The 10,042-nt window shown below is 40.4% G+C and overlaps 1 protein-coding gene across 2 annotated transcripts; it reads right to left on the bottom strand.

Moving 5' to 3' along the window:
* Window positions 1–4,485: 4,485 nt before the first annotated feature.
* On the bottom strand, window positions 4,486–8,508 carry CD1B (CD1b molecule). Of its 2 annotated transcripts, none has more exons than XM_009434990.5 (6): window positions 7,902–8,508; window positions 7,335–7,601; window positions 6,391–6,669; window positions 6,074–6,187; window positions 5,460–5,553; window positions 4,486–4,793 (listed from the first exon to the last, which is right to left on the bottom strand). In XM_009434990.5, the coding sequence occupies exons 1-6, from the start codon at window positions 7,960–7,962 to the stop codon at window positions 4,772–4,774; spliced, it is 837 nt and encodes a 278-aa protein (XP_009433265.1). In that variant the 5' UTR covers window positions 7,963–8,508; the 3' UTR covers window positions 4,486–4,771. The 2 variants fall into 2 exon arrangements, with proteins under 2 accessions (XP_009433265.1, XP_513909.2); XM_513909.7 differs by having other exon boundaries at window positions 5,909–6,187; window positions 7,902–8,505.
* Window positions 8,509–10,042: the final 1,534 nt, after the last annotated feature.

The following is a 10,042-nucleotide window of genomic DNA, read 5'->3' as shown; positions in this document are numbered from 1 at the left end:
TGAAGACCCAAGGAGGGTGCCCAAGCTGTGTGAGGAAGCTGGCCAGGGACCTAAGTCCAGGAGCCTGTCTCGTTGGCTCAGATGGGTGCACATTTCCTGGTAGATCCCTGCACATTTAGGACAATTCCCCAATTGAATTAAAAGGTGATAGTTCTGAGACTGTTCCCACTCAGGATCTGCTGTGGGAGGGTGGCTGACAGACTCACCTCAGTAGTCCAGATGTATGCAGTTCCCAGCAGTTTGCTGCATGGGCAGAGGAATTCCCTGACTACAATGGGAGGAGCTGGAGCTAAGACGGTGCAACCTCAGGATCCACTGTGGGATGGATGCTGGCAACTCTCCCTGGTAGCTCAGGTGGGTACACAATCTCCAGTAGTTACATGTATGTACAAGAGAATTTCCCAACTGCAGTGGGAGGAGCTGGAGCTGAGACTGGGTCCCCTCAGGATCTGCTTTGGGACAAAGGCTGGTGGTCCCACCAAGGAGTTTCAGAAAAATGGGTAATTGCCTGGCTATGAGATAAGGTAAGTCTTTCTCTAGGTATCCTTGTGTGAGCAGTAATAAACTCAGATCACAGCTGAGTGGGTCTGGAGCCAAATTACAGGGTAAGTTTCAGATTCACTGCCAACATTTAACGGACAGAAGAGATTTTCTGCCAAGTTACTAGTGTGCATGATTCCTCCTAGACACATTGGTAGATGTTTTTGGTTCAAGACTCAAGACAAAACTGGAGTGTAGCCAAGCCTTTTGTTAACGAGGATGTCTCCAAGTTTGAAACCTGGAGTACCATTGGTGGGTCTGCTATCCAGGTGCTTGTCTGCAATCCCAAAGCTGCCTACCTAGGGCCTTGATTCCACTGAATTTTCACAGATTACTCCCTGATTCCTGAGGCTTCTACAGAGAGACTTTTGTCTGTGGATGAGTAGATAATTCTTGGAGTCAGGGGATATGAGTGGGTTACCTCCTATTCCACCATCTTTCTGACATAGTGTTTGTATTTCTATTCTGACTATAACATATATAGTGGGATTAGATGAATACATAATTACATTGATTCATCGGAAACCAAGATTTTCCGTGTGGGAGAAAAGAGAAGTAGAAGTGAGACTGATGAGTTAAACACGTAGTTTTGAATTTGAAGTGAAAGTATAAATATGAGCTTGTGATGATATTTATCCTTAAAAAAATTTCCACAGGCTAATTTTTTTTTTAGGTTTTCCCCCTTAGAAGGCCTAGAAAACAGGATTAACCCAGTAATTTCCATATCACATTTTTTCCACTAACAAGGACCAGAGATCCTTGCTGATTTCTAGTGTAGGGCAAGAAGTTTCGGCAAGCACCTTGAGCAACTTCGCCACATCAGAAAGTAATAGAGTCTTGATGACAGAGGTGTATTGATGGAGCTCAGGAAGAATTGACTTGAAAAGAATCTCATTATCACAGATAGGACAATTTGAGCTTCAATAAGACAACTACTATGATAGATCCAAGCATTTCAAATAAGCTGAAATTCATGAGTATACAATTATGCAAAAAAATATTGATCACTTGTGGAGAGTGCCATATAAAGCATTCATTCTCTTGAGAACTGGCAAATAAATAGAAAGAATAACTATCTTATTACCTTGATTCCATCAAGGTAATAAGATAGTTACTGAGGATAATGTCTCTTTAGGAATATTCTAAGTAATAAGTGAAGAATGTTTAATATATTTTTCTTTCACCCCTAGGCCATTCATTCATAAGATATGACCCAGGGCACTTTGAGGTCCCTGACTCCTTTTCTGAGGGTCCATAGTTCCCAATAAATCCTAACAATACTACCAGGTTAAATTTTTAATTCTATTCTTCTCATGATTGTATGTTGTTCTCCAGAGACTACATGGAATATGATATTGCATCAGATTGGATGCCAAAGCAGATATGAAAATGTAGCTGTTTTCTTATTAAGCCAGACGTTAAAGAGAATTGCCAAAATACTAAATAAATAAATAAATAGATGCAGCTGTAAAGCCACGCTTCTCACTACATTTTTGAAAAACATTTAAAAATAGAGATGTAATTTTTGTTGATATGTAATCCATGTTTAATTGTAGAGAAGTTTATAAATATTTTAATTATTAGTTTATTAGTTTTTACTTCTAAGATATATCTAGCTATCTGTCTGGACATACATTTTATACACACACACACACACCCACACCCACACACACACAATTTCCATCACACAAAGAAAAGCTTTTCTGGTGATCTCAATCTTTTTTTATTGTGGTAAAATACACATATATAAGATTTACCATTTTGCCATTTTTAAGTGTACAATTCTGTGTTATTAAGTACATTCACACTGTTGTGCCACCTTCAATATAACTTGTACATGTGTAAAATGTGTAAGAGTTGAGACCTATTAATCTAGTAATGAATGAAGACCATTAAGCATTATATGCCTCTTGTGAGATATACATAGTATAATAAAACCTGAATCTGAGCACATCACAAATCTATTTATTTATTTTTTGTTTTTATTTTTTATTTTTTCTTGAGATGGAGTCTTGCTCTGTTGCCCAAGCTGGAGTGCAGTGGCGCGATCTCGGCTCACTGCAACCTCCGCCTCCCGGGTTCACGCCATTCTCCTGCCTCAGCCTCCCTGAGTAGCTGGGACTACAGGCGCCCAACATCACGCCTGGCTAATTTTTTTTGTATTTTTAGTAGAGATGGGGTTTCACTGTGTTAGCCAGGATGGTCTCAATCACCTGACCTCGTGATCCGCCCGCCTCGGCCTCCCAAAGTGCTGGGATTACAGGCGTGAGCCACCATGCCCGGCCCACAAATCTATTTATATATAGTAAATGAAGAGAACAAAGGGGCATGTTAAATGACATTATAGCTATGTAATCAGCAAAATCCAAACTGTGGATGATTTTACAAGAAGAATGATGAAATTTCTTAAAAAACAAATTCTAGGATAAAAATGAGAGAAGAATCCTACAGATTAAAAACGGTTTATGAAACATCAACTAATTTTAATGCATGAATCTTATTTTTATTCCAATTTAATGAATAAACTGTAAAAACAATTCATGAGACAATTGGACAAAATTTGAATGCTGAACAACTATATATTTAATGATATTAAGAAATCTTTTACTTGGGGATGTCATAATGTAATTTCAGCTATATGTTAAAAAAGTCTATATGTTACAGAAAGACATGTTGAAATAGTTAAGGATGAAATGATACAATATCTAAAATTTATTTTAATCATGAGTTGATAATTTTTTCAAAACTGTCTAATGAGCAAAAGATAGTTTTTATACTGCTTTATCTTTGCACATATAAAATTATTATTATTATTTTTGGAGACAGGGTCTTGCTCTGTCACCCAGGCTGGAGTGCAGTGGCACAATCTTGGCTCACTGCAACCTCCACCTGCTGGGTTCAAGTGATTCTCCTGCCTCAGCCTTCCAAGTAGCTGGGACTACAGCCATGCACCACCATGCCTGGCTAATTTTTGTATTTTTAGTAGAGACAGATTTTTGCCATGTTGGTCAGGCTGGTCTCAAACTCCTGACCTCAGGTGATCCACCTGCCTCGGCCTCCCAAAGTGCTGGGATTACAGGCGTGAGCCACCATGCTTGGCCCCTATAAAATTATTAATTAATGGACCAGTGCTGGCTGGTCCATTTTACAGAGTGCAGATTGGTCTATTTTACAGAGCACTGATTGGTGCATTTTACAAACCTCTTGCTAGCTACAGAGCACTGATTGGTGCGTTTTTACAGAGTGTTGATTGGTGCATTTTACAAAACTCTTGCTAGCTACAGAAAAGTTATAGGAGTCCCCACTCAACCCAGGGAGTGCAGCTGGCTTCACCTCTCACTATGACCCTTTAAAAGCTAGACTATAGCCGTAGTAAGCCAAAGCTGGTTTTCTCCAAAGGAGTTTGGAACAGAAATAAAGAAAACAATATTTTTTGGCTAAGTGGAAACTATTTTAGCAAGATGAGGAGGATCTACAATATCAACTAAAAAGAAAAAAAATGGAAGAAAGTAGATGACTCTGAAAGAAAACACTTAACTTGGCAGTTACAGAAACTCAGATAGTTTTTACTGAGAAAATGAATTTGCAGCTAAGAGATCTTGCCAGAGATCTACAAATAGGGAACACTGTCCTCAAGGAACTTAGAAGGGGAGGAAAAACAAAAATAACTCCAATGCTGTGAGTAAAGTGTAAAGTGGATCTCTGCATAGTTCCTTTTATTATAGCACTAGGAAAGTCTTCCTGAGGAAGAAACATCTCAGCTGAGCCTTCAGGGCTAGAAAGTCATCCAGGCAGAGACAGAGAAGAAATTACATCCAAAAGGCTCTGCATCTCTGCAAATACAGTGATTCTGGCATAATTGTATTTGGTTTTCTTTGACAAATAATATTTAACCAGAAGCAGAAAAAGAAAAGTCTTAAATTAGGAAGCCAAAGGGAGTCACCATTAAGTCATATGTATTATATTTCATTTATTTTGAGACACATTTTTTCTAACATTTTAATGTGTGTAAAATCAGGGTGAATCACACTGTTAGTACAGTCTCATAATAAATTTACAGTTTTAAGTACTTTTTTGCTGATGTTTAAATAATAATTTATTTTAAAATACATGAAAACTCTGATTTCATCAAATTTGAAAATCATTTGAAATATGATAAGATTGACTTTTGGGCTGATATCTTGGGCTTCTTGGTACTTATTGCGAATGGGAGAGGAGACATGATGATGGCTCATGGGATATTCTGATATGACCTGTTAAAAACAGAAGAACAAAAGAGCTCCACATAAGAGATGTTTGTATACCCATGCTCATAGTAATATTATTCATGATAGTTAAAAGTGAAAGCAACCCAAGTGTCCATAGATAGACGAACGGATGAACAAAATGTGTTATACGCATATGGTGGAATATTGTTCAGTTTCAAAAAAGGAAGGAAGCCCTGTCATATGCTACAACGAGGATATTACACTAAATGAAATAAGTCACAAAAAGACAAATACTTTACAATTCCACTTATATAAGGTACCTAGAGTAGTAGAATTCATAGAGACAGAATGTAGAACTGTCCTAACCAGGGCCTGGAGAAGAGGGGAAATGGGAACTTGCAGTGTAATAGGAATAGAGTTTCAGTCTTGCAAGACAGAAGAGTTTTGAAGATTGCTTGCACAACAATGTGAACACACTTAACACCACTGAACTGTACACTTAAAAATGGTAAAGATGGTAAACCTTATGTTATGTGTATTTTAACAGAATTTTTTTTTAAGTCCACATAAAACGAATGGGAGTTTGGGGAAAGGATATGGTGAAAGGATTGAGGATAAACAATTTTTAAATAGATAAAATGGTAAAAAACAGTGGAAGTGTGAACAGAAAAGACATATTAAAAAAAAACAACAACACTACCCACAACTCACCGGCGCCTCATATACCATAATGCAAGGCATAGCAAAAGGAGCAAGGAAGGCACTATTATTGCCAAAACAATTGAGCCAATGGAGGTGGGGTTTCCTGGCAATTGAGAGAGGACAAAAGGATGTCACTTCAGATACTATACACAGAATTCCTTGGCCTTCCTTTGCCCACCTACTTCCAATGTATGGTCATTTCCAACTTCCTCTCTCATATTCCTGGCCACCATATATCCGTCCTTTGATCCCCTCTACCCAGTTTACAGGTCCTTAATTCCTACCTTTTTGATAAGTTGGATTATCTATTTTTACTCCTGTTGGGATTGGGGTGCGGGAAATCAATCAATCAATCTCTCCCTCTTTCATCTCTCAAGCTCTATCCTTCCCCAGTGCCTCCCTCTATGCCTGAAGATCACTTCCTGGCATTTCCAGCCTGGGTCCCTGCTATTTCTTACTCCAGTAGAGGATGATGTCCTGGCCCTCTAAACTGCTGTGCTTCACCCGACAGGACAGGCCAGCCGCCTCCCCATCTGCCACATCCAGGGTTGCTTGGAGATACCATGTCCAGTTAGCATTGGGCAGGATGTCCCCTAGCTGAGTGCCCTGCTGCTCCTGCTCACCCCGCATCCACATCACCCACACGGGCTTTGGGTAGAATCCTGAGACATGGCACACAAGCTGCAGACGGCCAGGTCCAGGACTGGGGCCACTGGACAGCCAGGCCTCAGGCTTCACTAAGGCAGGAAGGAGAAGAAAAAGTGTCATGTTATAATTCGAGTTCAGAGGTTATGAACTCAGAAACCTACAAGCTTGGACAGCGACCCCATTCACTCCTTTGGGAACCAAATAACTTGTTATTTAAGCTCCTATCCTTTGATATCTTCCTACTCTTGATCTTAGAGGAGGTGGTGGGAAGTGAAATAACAGCAGGACTAACCTTGTCTTTGCAGATCTGCTTTTCCTGCATTGAGGACGCCCAAGAGATATCGGGGGCAGGTTTCATAGAGGAGAATTCTCACGGTTTCCATGATACCTTGATATTGTATGATTAGTGCACAGAACTTCTGTGCCCTGCTGCCACCTTCTGGGGAAGGCACACATGAAGCATTCTTGATACTCAGGAAATCCAATCCTCCTAGAGCTCCCCTCAGGAAGCTTACTATGGCACCTCCAGAATGTAGCTCACAGCCTGCTATGCCCTGGATCTCAAAGGGGTCTATGTAGAGGGAAAACGGAGAGCAAGTTATTAAACACAAATAAGAAAAAAAGGCATCAGAAAAGAACCTAGGATTTTAGATTTTGGTGGGGATAAAGTTATTTGGTGTAAAATGATCATGAGCTAAAAACTAATGATAACATTTAGACATTTTCAGAAACAAGAGCATTGAGAAAAATGTGCATGCCATGAAGACAAAGGTATGTGATAAAGGAGTACAGTGAGTATGAAAGGAGAGGTGAGGCAGAGCGTGATGCAGTCAGGAGTGCAGCATTCCAAGTGAGTGGAGGTTCCCAGCAAGAGGAGGGTGCGGGGAGGAGATGATTGAAAAGATGGATTAGGGGAGAAAGCCACACGTTAGATCACTCAGGCACAGGGTAGGAGAAGAAAGGGCCCTTGAGGAGAAGTTTCACATAAGACAAACCAGCAGCTGGTTACAAAGTGGAAGACAGTCCAGAGTAAGAGAAGAGTGCAGAGGCAGCAAGAATCTAAAATATGAGGTGTGATGGTGTGAAGCTGGAGTGAGAGACTACTCAAGAAAAGCATGTGCATGCAGTTGGGTAAAATAGAAAGGAAGGGAGAAGCATCAGAGAGAGCAACGCTTTGCAAAAAAGAGAGAAAAGAGAGTCCTTGAGACTCTTCCCAGTTCGGTGGACTAGACTCACATTTCATCTGGAAATCACCAGCAAAGTCTTGTACTTCTCGAGCGAATCCAAAGATGTAGACTCGGAATATCTCCTCTAACTCAGCAACCTCCTTATCACTAAAGTTACCTTTAGACCAAGGCTTCAGGAATATGGCAGTGCCTGAGTCGCTATCCCAGCCGTGAATCTGCAAATCATCCAACCAGCCTGAGCCTTGAGTTTGTGCCCAGGTACTGTTGGTAAAGGACGAGGTCTGGATAACATGAAAGGAGGTCGGCCCCTGGAAGGCTGTGAAGAGTGGAAAAGCAAGATGGTGAAGATAAAGAGAGAAGCAGGAGATAATTAGGAAGAATGGGAATGAAAATGATTTAGAAAACAAGAACCTAGAGTCTAAAGAACACAGGAAGTCTGACACATTTGACTGCCTTAAGGCTTCAGGTTCTAGTCCCAACCACCAGAATGGTTGAAGAGGGCGGGAGACAGAAAGACCCAGACCCTTAGTGTCCAATTGCACCTAGGAAAGCCCTGCTTGCTTTTTAAAATCCAAACCCCTGCACCAGTGCTGGGAGCTGCCAGAGTGACTCTTACCATGTTCACTGTTACCACCAGGAAAGAGAACAGCTAACAGTTGAAATGGCAGCAGCAGCATTTCACTGGGAGATGCAACTTCTTACTGGCAGAGCTGGTATTTGATCTCCAATTTCAGCAAAGCTTTTCCTCACTACCCTGTAGTGACTTCTTCTCTCTTCCAACTAACAAATCTCTTCCTCATCCAAACTGCTTTTCAGAGAAAAATGTGCCTCCCACAGCCCTGAGCCTCTTACCTCACCTTTTATTTCCCTCAAGCCCTGACTTTTAGAGTTTCTCTTGCCCCCTGACTTCCAGCCACTCTCCCTGTCCTCAGCTTCCTTCATACCTCCTTGGAAAAGCCCCCATATGATTCTGCATTTTCATTTCACCTTCCTTAGCCTTTATTCCCACATCTATAGGATAAGATGGTGATATTAAACAATTGCTAAGCTTTTAGTCTGCTTTAATCTAGAAGGATGCTTTTAGTTTATCCACCTCAGTTTCTCCCCCTCCCAGCTGCCTTATCTTCTCTGGCACTCTGTTACTGCCTCTTCCCAATGTTTTCAATGTCTTCTCTTTCTTATATTGCCCTCTTTGTCTGGTGTTCCCACATTCTAAACTGGCTGTGAGTGTGTGTGTGTGTGTCTGTGTCTGTGTGTGTATGTGTATGTGTGTGTACCGATATTCACTTACATAAAGGCAAAGCATTTAAAACATTGCCTGTACTATAGCACTACAAACCAAAATGGCAGGATCAAATATAATAAAGGCTGAAGTTTATAATTCAAACAAAATTATACTATAGCAATATTTGAGGGAAAAATTGACAATTGCTGCTAGCATGTGACCTTCTCTTCAGGAGCTCTTGGCCTATGGAGTTTTGAGTAACAAATATTCATGAGATAAACAGAACTCTAGGAGCTATGCTATGTGCACTTCCAGCCTAAGTCAAAGATAACTTTTTGGATAAGGTTCCATAAGCGGCAGAGCTTTTTTCTTCTCTTGTAATATCTCATAACTGCTGTCTACATTTGGGCCTTCATATCACCACATGTGGTATTAATAATAGAGCAAAGAAGTTGCTTTTTTTTATACAAAAAGTTCAGAGATACTTGTTTTAAGATGTCACCTCCTATCTTCTAGTGTGCCCATGAAAAATTTTAAGAAGAATTTTTGGATTTTCTCCATTTAGGAAAAAAATCACACATTTGCAGAGATCTATGTATCATGCAGAAATGTGGCAGCAATCGATTCCGAGTATAGAGGGTTATCACTAACTAATTCTATTATGTGGATAAGAAAATGCAAAGTGAGTAGTGTACTGTTCTCTACTCCTGGGGACACTATTGGTTCACAACATTAATAAGACTGGTTCACAACATTAATAAGACTAGCCTTCATCCAAGATTATTACTGCATAACTGATAAATACAGAGCAGCTCTCCAAATTTCAATGTATGTATCTCTTAACAACATTCCCAGACTCCAATACATGACAGAATTGAATCTACTTTTTGGATAACAGCCATAGACAACACCAGAGACTTAACATTGGCTGTCACAGACATGAACATTACTATTTTTGTGTTTATAAGTTTTTTATTTTGGGTAGAACACCCAAAACAGAGCTCAGGAAAAGCTGGTAGACAACCTGGGCTATTTTCCATTAAAATAAGTGAGTTCTTGCAAGACTCCCAAAGTTGAATTGATACAAACTAAATCTGAAATGTTCCTCATTTTAAAAAATAATCCAAAAGAGTTGGCAGGGCACAGGAGACTATCACAACACTAGCCCCACACTCATCAAACTTTTTTTTTTCTTGAGACAGAGTCTTGCTCTGTTGCCCAGGCTGGAGTGCAGTGGCATGATCTCAGCTCACTGCAGCCTCTGCCTCTTGGGTTCAAGTGATTCTCCTGCCTCAGCCTCCTAAGTAGCTGGAACTATAGGCATGTGCCACTATGCCCAGCTAATTTTTGTATTTTTAGTAGAGACGGTGTTTCACCATGTTGGCCAGGATGGTCTTGATCTCCTGACCTTGTGATCTGCCCACCTCAGCCTCCCAAAGTGCCAGGATTACAGGCATGATCCACCACGCCCGGCCACTCATCAAATTTTTAAACAAGTTAGGCCTAAAACATGAGAACAGTAATCCAGTCAA

This window comes from Pan troglodytes, chromosome 1, assembly GCF_028858775.2.
Source record: "Pan troglodytes isolate AG18354 chromosome 1, NHGRI_mPanTro3-v2.0_pri, whole genome shotgun sequence".
Classification (NCBI taxonomy): Eukaryota; Metazoa; Chordata; class Mammalia; order Primates; family Hominidae; genus Pan; species Pan troglodytes.
Note: the sequence above shows the minus strand (reverse complement) of the source record. Positions and strands in the feature narration are given on the sequence as shown.